At 48.2% G+C, this 15911-nt stretch overlaps 1 protein-coding gene across 4 annotated transcripts in view; it reads left to right on the forward strand.

The window, feature by feature from the left end:
• The window catches only part of PKD1 (polycystin 1, transient receptor potential channel interacting), an 81603-nt gene that overhangs the window by 49583 nt on the left and 16109 nt on the right, over nucleotides 1–15911 (forward strand). For all 4 annotated transcript variants that reach the window (XM_065732716.1, XM_065732713.1, XM_065732715.1 and 1 more), the window contains 9 exons: nucleotides 411–4033; nucleotides 5002–5148; nucleotides 7206–7349; nucleotides 8310–8589; nucleotides 9855–10071; nucleotides 11126–11276; nucleotides 12008–12160; nucleotides 14306–14450; nucleotides 15303–15905. In XM_065732716.1, the coding sequence (XP_065588788.1) occupies nucleotides 411–4033; nucleotides 5002–5148; nucleotides 7206–7349; nucleotides 8310–8589; nucleotides 9855–10071; nucleotides 11126–11276; nucleotides 12008–12160; nucleotides 14306–14450; nucleotides 15303–15905 (5463 nt within the window). The remainder of the gene's footprint in view (nucleotides 1–410; nucleotides 4034–5001; nucleotides 5149–7205; nucleotides 7350–8309; nucleotides 8590–9854; nucleotides 10072–11125; nucleotides 11277–12007; nucleotides 12161–14305; nucleotides 14451–15302; nucleotides 15906–15911) is intronic.

A 15911-nucleotide genomic window follows, 5' to 3' on the forward strand; every position in this document is an offset into this window, starting at 1 on the left:
ATCTCTGTTTCCAGATCATGTTTTTTTCACACTGTGTGTAAGAAGCACATCCACCATGCACAGTCCCTTTTTTGGGCAGTCTCTGCAGAAAGACAAGTAACAGGCAAGCTCTGTACTTAGGGCAGGTGGGATAGGGAGCACTACAAGAGCAGAGTCTGTTCTATGAATGAATGGGAAAGAAGTCTGTACTTTCAGACTGGCTCTTCTTGTTTGGTTCTCACATCACATGGCCTGGTCGTAATTCCTGCTCGTCCTGGAGCAGAGGAGGGAAGCACAGGGTGCGTGCAGTGCAGGAATGGAGCATCTCCCTGGAATTGCCCATCATGTTCCCATACTGTTGCAGCACTGAGAAAGCTGTTGCACGAGCACTGCTCTCACCGCTGTTCTTTTTCTGCTCTTTTCCTGTGCAGGTGATTACATCTTGGTGGTTCAAGTGTCAAACCAGTTTGAGAACCTCACTTCCTTGACCCCAGTTCGCATCCACAGTTGTTTGGTTGACGTGCAAATAGAAACAGTGGAGGATGTTTTAGTTGTAAACCGTTCGGTCACTTTCAGAGCCATTCCACTGCCATCTCCTTATGGTGTCATGTACACTTGGGACTTTGGGGATGGGTCCTCACTGGTGACAGAGAGCCAGTCTACGGTGACATACAGCTACTCCAGCAGGGGGGTATACAACATCACTGTGTCAGCAAACAACACCATAAGCAGCGTGGAGACAGTTGAGTGTTACCAAGTGTTTGAAGAGATAACTGGGCTCCATGTTTCCGTGGATGAGGTGGCAGAGCAGGGTGCAGCTGTAACCCTTAATGCTTCAGTGCAGACGGGAGACAGTATCACCTGGATATTTGATATGGGGGATGGGACGGTGCTGAGGAGTCAGGTGCCAGTGGTGGAACATGTGTACACAAAAGACATCAACTGCACTGTGAATGTGACAGCTGTGAATCCTGTGAACACTGTTTCCCAAACTGCTCCTGTTTGGATATTTGTCCTGGAAGTACTCAAAATAGACCCTACTTCTTGCATTCTTGAGCATCCAGATGTGCAGCTCACTGCATATGTGACAGGGAATCCTGATGAATACATCTTTGATTGGACCTTTGGAGATGGCTCGTCCAATGTCACAGTCAGTGGGGACCCTGTAGTGATGCACAACTTCACTCGAAGTGGGACATTCCCCCTCTCCCTGACTCTCTCGAGTAGGTTTAACAAGGCTCATTATTTCACCAGTGTCTGCGTGGAGCCAGAGATAGTCAATGTCACGCTTCTCCCTTCCAAGCAGTTTGTGAGGCTTGGTGAGGATTGCAGCTTCCAGGTCAGTGCTATGCCCCTCTACCAGTACCGCTACCACTGGGATTTTGGCAACAATGAGTCCACTAGATCAAGTGGAACTGAAGTGAGCTACAACTACAAGAGCACAGGGGTCTTCCTGGTTACAGTGACTGTCTCCAATAATGTCTCTTTCAACAATGACACAGCATTTGTGGAAGTCCAGGAACCAGTTGGGGTAGCAAAGATTGAATGTAATGGGACAAGGGTTTTGGAGCTGAACCAAATCTACCTGTTCTCTGCCAGCATGAAGGGAACCAAAGTGAATTACTCTTGGGACTTTGGAGATGGCATTACCCAGCCTGGCCAAACCACTACCCACTCCTACAACAATACTGGCCATTACACTATTTGTGTGACAGGCCAAAATGATGTGAGCACTAATGAAACCAGGATGGATGTCACAGTGAAACGTCGCCTCCAAGGGATTACTATCAATGCCAGCAGGACAATTGTGCCTTTAAATGGTTCAGTGAGTTTTGTGGCCACGCTTGTAGCTGGCAGTGCTGTCCGTTACTCTTGGATCCTCTGTGACCGGTGCACTCCTATCCAAGGCTCCTCCACAATTTCCTACACCTTCCGCTCCGTGGGTACATTCAATGTCATTGTGACTGCAGAGAACGAGATCAGCTCATTGCAGGACAGCATTTACATCTACGTCTTGGAACAGATTGAAGGCCTGCAGGTGGCTAGCAGTGACCTGGTGGAGGATCTGTATTTCCCAACTAACAAAACACTCCATCTGCACGCGGTGGTGAGAGAGGGGACAAACATCTCTTACAGCTGGATAGCCCAAAAAGATGGCAATGCTGTGCAGACATCCACCGGGAAGACCTTCTCCTTGAATGTCTTAGAAGCTGGAAACTACACTGTCTATCTGAAAGCTACTAACATGCTGGGATGCACAACTGCTAACAAGACATTGGAATTCATTGAAAGCCTTGGTCTTCTGAAGCCTTATGCCTTCCCCAACCCAGTTGCTGTTAATACATCTGTTAACATAAGTGCCACCATAACCAGTGGCACCGGTATCACATATGTTTGGTACCTGGAGGATGGCTTCTCTCCTGTTACATCTGAATCCTTTATCATACACTCCTTCCAAAGCCCTGGAGCTATGGAGGTTGTAGTTGGAGCAGAAAACAAGCTGGATTCAACCAATGCAACAATTAGTGTCTACGTAGAGGAGGTCATAGAAGAACTGAGTATAGGGACTGCAGAACTGGACTGTAGATATGTCTCATCGGGCTCCACTGTGGTCTTTGAAGGAGAGCTACAGAAAGGGACAGAAGTGACCTGGCTTTGGGAGGTACCAAACAGCACACTGACAGGCCAGTCTGTGGCAGTCATGTTCCCCACAGCAGGGTTTTACACAGTCTATCTAAATGCATCAAATGACATCAGCTGGGCTGTGGCCAGCAGGAATATCTCTGTGCTTGACAGGATTCAAGGACTGGAAGTTATTGCCAGCAAGAAGGTGGTAGAGCCAGGTGAGCAGGTCACCTTTGTGATCAGGATGTCATCGGGTACCTCTGTGAGTTACCTGGTGAGCATAAGTGGGGACTACTCCGTAGTACTCAATGGGTCCAAGTACACGCACGAGTTCACCAAGAGCGGCGATTATTTGGTGACAGTGACAGTGCAGAACCAAATCAGCATTGCTCATGCCCAGGTGCTCATCTCGGTTCTGGAGGCCGTCCGTGGCATCAGCCTCCTGAACTGCTGCGAGCGAGGCATTCCCACGGGTACGGAGAAGAGCTTCAGTGCCCAGGTGGAGAGCGGCTCCCGGGTGTTGTTCTCCTGGCAGTTCTCCCTGTGGAAGGAGCAGGGCCGCTCCGTGGTCACTGCAGCAGGAGAGAGTGTTTCCTACACTCCAGAAGCTGCAGGGCTGCTTGAGATTCACCTCAGGGCCTTCAATGACCTGGGAGGTATCAATATCACCAGAACCATCCAGGTCCAAGATCCTATCCTCCAAGTCTCCCTCACTGCCTCCAATGCCTTTGTCAACAGGACAGCCCTGTTTGAAGCAGCAGTGATGCCCAGTGGCAGGGGTGTTGAGTTCCTGTGGACCTTTGGGGATGGCTCTTCCACTCAGATGACCAGGGTTGCAGTGGCCAACTATTCTTACCTGAGCCCTGGGGATTACCTGGTGGAGGTGAATGCCACCAATCTCATCAGCTTCTTCATAGCCCACCTCACTGTCACTGTCAAGGTCCTGGAGTGCGAGGAGCCGGAGGTGGAGCTAGCCTTGCCCCCTCAAGTGGTCATGAAGCGGTCCCAGAGGAATTACCTAGAGGCACAGCTCGACCTCCGGGGCTGCATCAAGTATCAGACGGAGCACCTGTGGGAGATATACCGAGCACCCAGCTGTCTGCACCTGGATGACTCCAGCAGGATCCATCTTCCAAATGTTGATGTGAACAGGCCACAGCTTGTTATACCAAAGCTTGCCCTGGAAGTTGGGAGCTATTGCTTTGTCTTTATTGTCTCCTTTGGAGATACACCACTGTCCAAAAGCATCTTTGCCAATGTGACCATGATACCCAGTAAGCTGGTCCCAATCATTGATGGGGGGTCATACCGCGTGTGGTCCAACACTCAGGACTTAATCTTGGATGGAGAGAAATCCTATGACCCAAACTTGGATGATGGTGACCAGACTCCGTTGTTCTACCAGTGGTCTTGTACGTTCTCCTCCAAGGTAAGAGCATTTTTGCACAGCCACAGAGGGTGATCTGGCTGCACGTCAGCTTCACTATACATGTGTTAGCATCTGGGTTGAAGTGGTGTCAAGGGGAGCTGTTGTGGGCATCTTAAACAAAGCTGCTTGCGTAGGAGGATTGCAGATGTTACCCAATTCCCAGCTCAGCGCAGTGGTACAGAAGTTTTTGTCAAGAGCTGTGCAATGCAGCCCGCTGTAGTTCAGCACTGCATGCTCTCCCTGTGCACTTCAGAAGCGTTTGCACTGGAAGCCAAAGGCATTCACATTGCTGCTTCCTTTGTTCTTGGCTTCTGCTTCAGGTTCAGTGTAACGTCTTCCATAACCTGAAGGAATCACAGAGCTGCTGACTGTTGTCCAAAGGGTGGAGGGCTCTGGTCCCTTTTCTGAGGACAGTTAAATGTGTGATAGCAACAGCTAGACTTTAGAGGAGTGGCCACAAGCCAAATCACCTGTCACCCTCACACTGAGGGGATGTGACACTGTAGTGAAAAAGGAACAGGGGAGGTGTGGTCTTCATGTTTTTGTGGGAGATCCACCTCAGAAGAATATTTCAGTTGAATGCAGGGTTATTTTCCTTGGACAAGATCATTGTTTTCTCTCTTTACAAAGTGAAAATATGTGAAATATGCATGGATGAGACTGAAGTTGGAGATTTTTGTGTTGTTTAGCAATGTTTATGAAGTACTTGATGGAGGAGTCAGTTGCTATAAAGTAAGAATCTGAAACTCAGAAGCAATACAGGAGTGTTCATACTAACCTGAAGAATAGGTTACTGTGCTTTGTTGTTCACACACCACCCCGTTTGTCCCACCCTGGTGGTGGCATTGCACAGAAAGCTCTGTGATGGTAACTGGGCTTTGTGTGGACCTGAATGTTTTGGCTGTGGACTAACCCAATGTGCACCCGTACCAAGGAGGGTTTGAAAGTTCTTTTCTCCTTGCAAGCAGAGCTCGGCTGCAGGGTGCTCTCTGAATTTCAGTGCCAAGGGAGGAAATGTCACAATTCCCAAAGCTGAATTAGAAGCAGATGTGGAGTATACGTTCAACCTCACTGTCTGGAAGGAGGGTATGAATCCCGAGGCAACAAATCAAACCGTACGTACCACAGAACTCTGTTGCTTTCTGCCTGTGTGCCCATTGCTGCTTTCCCAGACTGATCCCAGAGGCAGATCCAGTTCAGCTCAGCACTGCAGAAGGCACTGCTGCTGTGACTGCACCAGAGGTGCAAGGGAAATTGAATTTAGGGCATTGCTGGGGTTACATGAGCAATCCTGTCTTGGTCATTGGCAGAGACAGGTGCAGCTCTTTCCGTGATATATTCATCTCATGCAGCACTTTTTTCTTGTCCTGCCAAGTCCTTGTAGTTTCTTCCTGCAGATTTGGGGTTAGTCTCACTTTACAGCCCTAGTGTTCATGACCCAGCCCTGGGCTGGCTGCATTTCCTGGGACTAGGGGTCACCAGCAGCGCATCTGCTGTGGGAGAACACAAAAGGAGCCTGTGGTCAGTAGCTGTTCTACTGCTGTACGGAGTCATGGGCTCTTTGTACGTCACGTTACCAAGTTCTCCCCTGAATTTTGCTGCAGAGCTTCCTAAATGCTGATCCTTAATTTCACTGTCCTTCTGGATGTTATTAAGGGAGGATTTCTTAAGTGCACGTTGTTTATGTCAAATTAAACCTAACACTGAATGCATCTGCAGTCCAACAGCAGCTATGGTTTATGTCAGTAACATTCATCATGGTGTGTTTGGCAATTAGAGATGTAGTTAGTCTGAAAGTGGAAATTCTTACTGCCTGGGTTTTAAACCAAAGCTGGAGGATAAAAAGAAAAAAATGAAATTGATAGTCTTTCAAGGACATTCCGTACTATCTGGTTTCCATGCATGAGTGCAAAACAATGATTCCAGTTTCATAGGAAATTTGCGAATACCGTAGGAATGAATGAAGCTTCAATGCACTCCGGCTTAATGCTGAGGAGTATTTATCCTCAAAGTCTGCCATCCTCAGCAATGTCTTCATTGCTGTCTTTCTTTGACTTTGGAATATTCATTAAGCCAGGGCAGAAGACTCTGTCCCATACTGGACACCCTAGGGGAACAGAGGAATGTAGGCAAAGAATGGAGATGTTATACTCAGCTCTCTGGAAAAGCTGGCTCTTCCATCTGCAGAGCAAAGAGTATTTGATGCATAGTGGGAGTTGTGTCTAGCTAATTTTGCCATTGTTTCTGTCTCTTGGAAGTATAGATAGTGTCAGAAGTGCTCACACAAAGCAGTTATGAGCCCAAGGGTCAGGTCCTGGCATGCGGCACATACTTCAACACCAACTTCTGGAGATCAGAGCAGAAACTGGGGAGGCAGCCTTTGTGGCCATCCTGGATGGGGCAGGTGCTGGTTTTGTACAGCAAAGAACATCCTTGGCCAACCCACACTCTCTTGCTTGCCCTGAGCCCTCTGTTATTCTGGGCTGTAGACGCTTCCCATGTAGCAGACTTCTGTGCTGAGGACAGGCACCCATGGCCCCACACTCATGGGTGTACCACAGAAGGGTGCAATCCCTCGAGGCTGGATGCTGCATAGTTGCAGAGGTGAGGCCAAGAGTTCGGTCCACAGAAAACAAAGGAGTGTTGCAGTAGCTTCCTGGAGCAGGTGCTCACCAGATGTTTGATCTGTGTTAAAATGGAGGCTTTCCTCCTCCCATTTAGACTTCTCCAAGCTGCAAAACAGATCCCTTTTTTGTTGGGCTGGCAGCTGTTGAGAGATGGCCAGAATGACAGAGTGCTTCAGGTAGCATCATTCCCACCCTAAAGGGCAAGCAGGACTCGCTGGAAATTCAGCACAGGATACTAGAGGGGCACTTTGAAAATGATTTATATTAAAAAATATAAATAAAGTAAACCCAGAATTTCCTAGTTTGGTCCAGCGTGGCACTGTGTAGCTCTCAAAAATTAGTGGCTGAAGATAAGTGATGTAGCTTATATCTGTCGTGAAATCCTTTGGGAGTCCCTTTCTGTTGTTTCCTTAGCACATGCTGGGCTGGTGCAGGGCATCTCCCACTTGAAAACCAGGTGCTGCAATATATGCTTACTTGTTAGATGTCTGTATTCTTGTCCCCCAGCATCTCAGATCTCCTGACAGAGCCACTTGCTTTCCCAGGTATTCATCAAGAGGGGAGGAGTCCCAATTGTATCCCTGGAGTGCGTTTCCTGCAAAGCTCAGTCTGTCTATGAAGTCAGCAAAAGCTCCTATGTCTACCTGGAGGGGACCTGCCAGAATTGCCACAATGACTCCAAGATTGGGGTAAAGTGCTCAGCAATGCTGGTTGTTGCTTTGCATTTGCTAGACTTCAAGAAGAGCAGAAAGACAGGATTCCCTGGCAAGCTGTCAGAGCATGCCATACCCCAGGGTTGTGCCAGCTGCAACCTGATGGAGATGTCTGCTCTCAGGGGCCTGGAGGCTGTGGGACACACAGCCCTCCAGTCCTACATCAGTGTCTACTTGCATATACCTTAGGACAAGTCTGACTTGGCCATGGCCATGAGTGGCCAGCTCTTTTTACACAAAGGCCACTTTTTTCCCCCTAAGAGATCAGGAAAGTGTTTTCTTCTCCTTGCTGGTTGGCATGTTACGCATTATTCTGTTGGTTGAAGCAGAGGTTGTTCAGTCTGTTCTGATTCTCTAAGTCCCTCATGCTCTCTTCTAATTATAGATTCCACTAAGCATCATCTCTGCAACCTGTTGAATGGAACAGGTTGTAGAAGTGGAAGTCCCATTCTGAGTGATAAGCTGTATTGCTCCCAGCAGGCCAAGCATGTACCGGCGTGGCATTTTCTGGCTGGCCATCTCAGAAGTCCTCTTGTTATCACAATTGTACACTTGTGCTATTAACGGTAACAGTCCAGGACACGTTAAGCTTACAGCACATAAAGCATGGTATCCCATGGAGATTCCACCAGTACTTAATTTATTTCCTGTGTTTTGTATTCCGTATTATGAAATATGCTGTTGGAGGGTGATGTAATCCCAGAGACTACAGTAGATCTCACAGTGGAAATATTCCCATCAGACGTTTTGGAAAAGTTCCAGTTCTTGTTGCTGTAGCACACGAGACTAAAGCTGAATTATCAACTGCAAATTTGGCAGACGCTCCCACTAGAAATCTGTTACTTTTTATAAGAGACTCAATCTGAAAACGTTTTAGGTACATAGCTTCAGATTTAAACAAAACCTCTCCTGTCTTTCCCTTCTTCATCTCTGTAGAGATGGGCAGCGCACAGCTTTAAAAACAAGTCTCTCATCCTGGACAAAAAAACTACCTCCACTGGTGACACGGGAATGAACCTGGTCTTGAGGCAAGGGGCACTGAAGGATGGGGAGGGCTATACTTTTACCCTTCACATCACAGACCTCACAACAGGGGAGGAAGGGTTTGCCTCCATTGACCTGCTCCCCAATCAGCCACCCATCAAAGGATCCTGCTGGCTGTCTCCTGAAGGACCGCTCAAGGCACTGATGACAAAAGTGCACTTTGAGTGTTCAGGTGAGTGTGCTGAGCACTTACCAGCCCTCTCTGTTCTTCTTTCTCCTCCCCAGTGAGTTACCAGCTGCCCTTAATCCCACAGTTGTTTTATTTTCCCTTAACTCATATCCCAGGACAATTTTGATGTGACGCGAGTTCGGGAGCGGACCTTTCTTTTACTGTTCCCCAAAGCTTGGACCGTGAGCAGTTTTCTGTGCTCAAATTAAGACACTCTGTAGAACTCATGATGGCAGGCCGGCTCTTTTCTTTACACCTAACCCATGTATTTGAATTGCAGTGTTTGGGCCAGGACTGTGCTTGTAGAAGAAAGTGGTGCTTTGGGGCAGGAAAAAAGAAGATACATGCCCAAAACAGTCACACAGATCTGGGAAGAGTAAAGACAAAGCAGTGGGGCCCTCTCTTTCATATGGGGAATGTATTCCCATCAGCAGTTACCTTCTCAACAAGCTGCAGAGACAGCAACAAAGACTGCAGCTTTGGAAAAGTGGCCTGGCTGACAGTCTATCGCCTTGGGCCAAGTGCCTCTGGAAATCTTATTTCCCCAAAAGATTAGAGGTTAACTTCTCTGTGCACAAATGCTGGGAAGCCACGCTGCAGAGGAAGTGACGAGTTCTGCTGGGTCTGGGGAGGCTGCTCAGTGATGCACAGCTTAGGCTAGGGGAGCAGCAGCAGTAGATTCAGCGTGATGTAGTTGCAACTTTGGCCTGGGCTATGCAGAATGATCATGAAATACGTACATGTTTGGAGTGGTGGGATTTTTAGGTCTCTGTCCAGTGCACTGATGGAGCCATGTTCTCACAGTCCTTCAGTGGTGGATCTCCCAGCTGCCTCATCCCTCAGGACTCCCTGTATTTCCTGGGAGCTCCATGGAAATCTTTGTGCAGGCTTTATCCTAGACCTGTTCCTGAGATGCTGAACTGCCTGGAGGCCATGCTGAGCTCTGTCTAATGTAGGGTTTTGTAGGATTTGTACAGAAACTGTGACCTTGCATGAGTGCTGCTCTCATCCCCAGCAAAGCTACTTCAATTTTTGTTACAATGGGTAGCTCTTCACAAACCTATTTAAATGCATAGGACCCAAACACCCAGTCAGAAACCCCTGAACATCAGAAAAAGAGAGTCAGAGCTTTACATTGCAAGCCCTGAAGATGTTCTCCAGCCTGGTGGAGTCCTTAAGCCGTCCCAGCTGATGGCTCCGGGGTGGTGGCAGCAGCTCCCCAGCGCCCTTGCCCTCAGTCATCAGTGCTTTTGGGTTTTGTTTTGCAGGCTGGCAGGACACAGAGAACGCAGAGGACCCACTGGTGTACATCCTGCTGGCGTCTCGCCACCGCGCCGGGCACTACCATGAGTTCTGCGTGTACAAGGGCAGCCGTGCTGAGCACAGTGCCTTCCTGCCCCCGGGCTTTCACGAGAGTGGCTTCGTGGTGTCTGTGTCAGTCCTTGTTCAGGATCAGCTGGGAGCAACTGTGGTGGCCATTAACCAGTAAGGCTGGGGAGAAGCTGGGCTGGGTCTGCACCCAGTGCCAGGTTCCTGAATCGCTGCCTCGTGGCTGAGCTGCTGAATCCTTTTCCTGAAGGGCCGAGTGTATTCTGGATGAGACACTTCCCAGATGAGGTTGCTGGAGGCTCAACAAAAGGGAGATGCTGCTGCCGCAGACAGCCCCGGTCTTTGTGGATCATCTCTCAAAAAGCAGACTTTTTTCCCAAAAGTTAACTGCTTTCCAGGCCTCCCTCTTAATTTCCTGATGACACTTTGATTTGTTGACATCGTATTTTTGGAAGATCTCTGTGCTCTGCCACCTTCTCTGTATCAAAAGGCCTCAACTGACAGTTGGCAGCAGCAAGCACTGGTGCTGTGGGTGGCCTGGTGTCTTCCTGCTGAGAGCCAGGGGAGACGTTCTGTAACCAAGGTGGAAAGCATATCAGTTTGAATAGGGTGAAAGGGATTGCAGCTCAAGCCTCAGCAGGGCTACAAAATCGGTTATCACCTGCTCCATGCAGGTGACAAATGCCCTTGAGTTTCCAGCTAGTATCCTGAGTGCTTTCTCTGAGTCTCAGTGCTTTCTGGTGTAGCTGTGTGCCTGCTCCTTCTCCAGACTGATCTGTGGTCCTGGCCTCCTGAGGAGGAGCATGCTGTCCTGCATTGCCTATGGAGGAGAACATGTGTCCCAGCTGTTCCTCAGACCCCAGGGAGTGCCAAAAGTAATGCAGCTCCTCCCAGCACACTGGCCTTATTTAGCTGCTCTTCATACTCCATCTAATTAAACTTGGATTTTTTTCCTCTGGGCTCAGTGCACCCATGTGTGTCCTCTACCCCAACCTTCAGAGAGCTGCACCAGCCAAGCTTCAGGCCCATGGAGCTCCTACATTCAATGCAGATCAGGTTGCCAGGGCAGGTGTTAGTAATGCTTTCACTATTGTTTAACAACCTGTTTCCCCTCTATTTTCCTTCTCAGCTAAAGGACAGATTCTGCTCCCTGCTCCCAGCCCTGTTTGAAAGTACTGCATCTCAACCAGATGCCTTTTTTCATTGGCAGATCCATGGAAATTGGCTTACCCGAGGGGTTCCCCAGCCTCTCCTACTGGCTCTACAATCAAACTGACACTGTGCTCCAGGGCTTAGTGAAGCAGGGTGACCCTCAGCAGGTCATTGAGTACTCTCTGGCCCTCATCACCATCTTGAATGAGGTAAAGCAGCACTCTCTGCACAAGAGGGGCCTCTGGAAGCTCTTGCAATTGCTATTAATATTCTTTGGCCTGGTTATCTACAGTGATGTAGGAAAATGATTATTGCTACAGGTTTTTGTTTTTATTTTTTGTTGTTTTTTGTTCGTGTTTGTGTGTGTAAATCAGCATATCTGCATGCTGGGAGCTGGGCTAGAGTTATTTTTGTGCATCAGAAGGAATAACAACCTCCAGGCACACAGTGACTAGAAAAAGCTAAGGTGTTGTTAGATAAAACAGTGGTCCCAGGGAAAGCTATGGGCTGGACGTCCACCATGCAGCTTTCATTTTCAGATAGTGTTTCCTCTCTGCTGCTAACCTCAGGTCTAAACAATGAATTTAAAAGCATAAATCTTGTCCTGAATTCTGCCACCTCCTCCGTGCTTCCCTGAGGCAGCCACCCTTCTCCACCTCAGCATCCCCATGAGCGCAGGCACTGTTCTTAGCTGGGTAGGGAACACACACTGGTGTGCTACTTAGCTGCCAAGTGCAAGGCTGTTAAGGTAACACACTTGAAGCACACTTGTGAAATTGAGAAAATTCTACTGAAAACCCAGCTCATTAGATGACCATCTGGGGAGAAAAAAAGGCAGGAAGAGGATGGAGAGTACAGGAAAGGTGAATTCAGCACAGCTCATCAGCCTCTGAAAGAGCCTGATGCATTTCCTCACTCTGCCTGCTTTGATCCCCCTCAGTACGAGCGGTCAGTGCTTCTGGAACCTGAGACTGGGAACGAATTTGAACTCCGGACTTGGACTCGCAACAATATCACTGAAACCCTGAACTCACTGAATGTGAACACAGTTGATGATATCCAGCAGATCTCAGCAGCGCTGGCTCAGTGCACGGTATGTACCTATCACTGCCTCCAACCTTCTGCTCTTCCAGGAGCAGCTTAGATGCTCTTCAGTTCTTTTGCTTTCCTGTCCCTCTTTCTCACACATACAGACCACACAGGGTTGGTAGGTGTCATTTGTTGACTTCACTAGGGTTTCAGTGGGGATGTCCTAAGTGTTATCAGCTCTGCTCCTTGCCATGCCAACATTCTAGTAGGCATGGATAAGGTGATGTATTTGTGTGGTGGAAGACAGCACCTAGGAACTCTGTGCTTCTTCTCCATATCAGTGCTGGTGTGGCAGCTTTGCTAGCAAGTCGCTCTCTTAAGGCCTCAGCAGGTTGGAGAAGTGCTGGAATACTGGGGGGTGTGCAGAATCTCCAAGGACAAGCTGGTCTCTATCAAGAGTAACACAAGTAGAGTCAGTCCTGCCTTGAGAAAGGGAATAAGTCATGGACTGATGTTTTCTTCCAGCCCTATTTCTGCAGTACAAGATTAGAAGCACTTCTCTGCTCTGCTGTTAACTGGAAGCACTGTATTCCCTGGCCAGCTAGCAATTTCAGCTCCCTGGTGCTGGGGCTGCTGCCTCTTGGATTGAGGAGTGGTTTTCTGTGTTTTCTCAGATGGGCAAAGGGAAGAGAGCCCAGTTATATAATGTGCTTGGATTTTGGTGTTCAGCCAGTCTGCTCTGGCATGCTGTTTCTTCCCCACCCTCCCAAGTCTTTGCTTTTTGGGAGTGGAGTCAGGTACCCTGGCCTTGGTTGCGCATCGCCTCCCCAGCCAGGTCAGCAGCCTTGCTGACTGGGAGTGGGCAGTCACTGAAACGGTGGACAGACTCTTCTGCGTGCCACCCACAGAGTCCCTGTTCTGCTGCTCCTTCATTTCTTTCTGTTCATCTTTGCTCGGGGATTTGGGGTTCAGCGTTTTCCACTCTCATGCTACATTGGTTTTCTCTCACATATGCGCTTGCCTTGTGACTTGGTCTCGCTGTGGAAGCTTGAGTCTAGAAATAGAATTATGTTCTATGGGAGAAGCTGACATTCTAGGATTAGTTCACTGTGGATTGGAATGAAGCATTTGTAAAAACAGTGATCTAGAATTTCCCGAACGGTTGAGAGTTCCCAGCACAGAGCTCACAGGTTTCCATTCCTGTGGAAATTTCAGTCATTGCAGATACTTCTTTGGTTTTACCTACGGGGAAAATGAGAATGAATTTCTCTTGGAGGGCGGAAAAAGAATCTCAGTCTTTAAGTAGTTTCTTCTTTCTTCCCAGCTACCTGGCTGTCTCACTCCATCTTGCTGACTCTGATTTTCGTAGCATATCCTCACTACTCATAGCTTACAAATACAAGCAAAAACAGGAGAGTTCTAGACCTGCAGATGCTGTTTTGATTCTTCACCAAAACATATGGTGAATCACGTCTGAATCTTATGATTAAAATGAAAAGATGAATAAGAACTAGGAACTGGATTGTGGTAACAGCTTCCATGTGTTGCCTCAGTCCCTCCCATCCAGCCCTTAAGAGTGCTGGGAGCTCCAGGCCATGGCTAGAACATTCTGTTTCTTGGACAAATCTGGGAGCAGAGGGAGGGCCATCCATCATGCCTGAGTGGCAGGATCCCTCCCACAGCTTTCAGGAGTGTTTGGACACTGCAGTGAATTCAGTTAGGGCCAAGTCTTACTTCCATTGAAGATAGCCAAGTTTATGGAGGCATCCTGTTCAGCTCCTTGTGGGAATAGTGGCCCCAAAGGGGTGCTCATGAGGTGCAACAACAGGAAACATGCTTGGCCCTCACAACTGAACTTCAGGGAATTTGAACATACTCCTTGTTGCCCTTTCCAATCCTAGTACATCTTCCATCAGCTCCTAGCATGCCTGCCTGTACAATGGCAATCTGTAACATGAAGGGAGGTGGATGGAAGGCTTCCAGAGACACCAACAAATTCACAGCATCCCTCAGTGGTGGAGAGAGCAACTCTGGTCTCTAAAGATACCTTCCTGGGACTGGAAAGGGCAGGGATAACTTGCAGAATGCAAACAGTGTTTGAACAAATGTTCTCAGGTCTTTGGAGGACTGAGCCAGCTGAACTGGGGAGGTTGCTTTCGTCTTTCTCTCTGAGCATACCTGCTGAATCAGACTGTGTTTTTCTTTGCAGGTGGTAAGCAAGGAGCTGGTTTGCAAGTCCTGCCTGACAAGGACCTTGAACAAACTGGAGAGCATGATGACCATACTGCAAGGGGAAATGACCCAGGGCACCGTGACACCAACGGGCATCGCTGACAACATCCTCAACATCACAGGTCGGTTTTGTTCAAGTGAGAATGGATGATATTTGACCAGGCACTGCTGTGGGTACAGGCTTCCCTGCTCATGTTGCTGGGGAAAAGCAGATAGAGGGAAGTTCTGTAGGCTTGAAGCCATTGGAGATTTGGCTCATGCCTTTTCAGGATGCTAGGGAGATAATGCCTAAGAATTGGAACGTGGAACCCCCTTTGCTTTATTCTCTCTGCGCTTTTCCCAGGGTTATCCTGTCTTTGGCAACTGTCCCTGTGGATGTTTGAGTATGAGAGTTGTTAACAAACTCACCAATACTTTAGGGAATTGTCATTTTCATAAACAGTGAATAACAGATATGACTTCCAGATGCTTGCCTTCCTGGTTGCAAGCAAGGAGGGTACCAAACATCACTGGCGTGCCTCTGAATGTTGTGTGGAAATTCCAACCAGATTACTTTAGTAGGACGCAGAGATACCTTCCTTTGCACTGCTCATTATGCATTTTTGAGTGCTTTGCATTATGTAATGCAGAACCTTAGTCACATGTTTGATTTATCCATCCCTTCCCTGTTTCCCAATCTGCTGTTCCAATTGCTTCCCAGAAGGTTTTCCTGTGGTGATTAAGTCTTCACCACCAAACATTGTAGATGAGCTGAGAAACTGCAGGAGGAGCTGGCAGCTCTATTTTTAGCCACAGGCTACTGAACACTTCCAGTGTGGAAGGTCTTGTGCACAGTGTAGAGCTGTGGTGAGATGACAATAAGGAAAGAATTGTCTGATTGTTTTGGGAAGGTGTCAGATATTATCTAGACTCTTGCAGTCATCTTGATTATTTACCAATTCTTCTGTTTTCACTCTTACTTCCCTCCTTGACAGGCGACTTAATTCACCTCGTCAATACTGTTCCACAAGAATCCAAGCCCCAGGAACTGCTTGCAGATTCCCACAATTTGCTGTTAGCTCCCAAAGCCTACAACCTGTCTTCCAGCCTGATGCGCATCCTCATGAAGTCTCGAGTGCTGAATGAAGAGCCCCTTGAGCTGGTGGGAGGAGAAATTAAGGCTACAGGCAAAAGGTCTGATCCCTTCAACTTGCTTTGCTATGAAAACACGCCAAACTGCCAGTTCTCCATCCCCCAGGCTTTCAACACCACCCTTTCCAACCTGACAGATGTCATTCAAGTCATGTTCCAAGTGGACTCCAATCCTTTCCCATTTGGTTACATCAGCAACTACACTGTGTCCACAAAGGTAGCCTCCATGGAGTTTCAGACACACAATGGAGTGCAGATCCCCATTGGCAGCTTGGACTCGGAGAGAGCCATCACTGTAATGGTCTCAAATAATACGGATGCTGACAATCTGTCTGCTGGCACTGAAGTCATCGAGGCAAGAGCATCTGTGAATCTGATTGTGACTATGGAGAACAACAATCGAGAAGCAGGACTGCACTTCCGGCTCACTTACAAAGTGTTGAATGGTAGCT

The sequence above is a fragment of the Cyrtonyx montezumae genome, unplaced genomic scaffold, assembly GCF_038088225.1.
Source record: "Cyrtonyx montezumae isolate F1298 unplaced genomic scaffold, pur_monq_1.0 scaffold_16, whole genome shotgun sequence".
Lineage (NCBI taxonomy): Eukaryota > Metazoa > Chordata > Aves > Galliformes > Odontophoridae > Cyrtonyx > Cyrtonyx montezumae.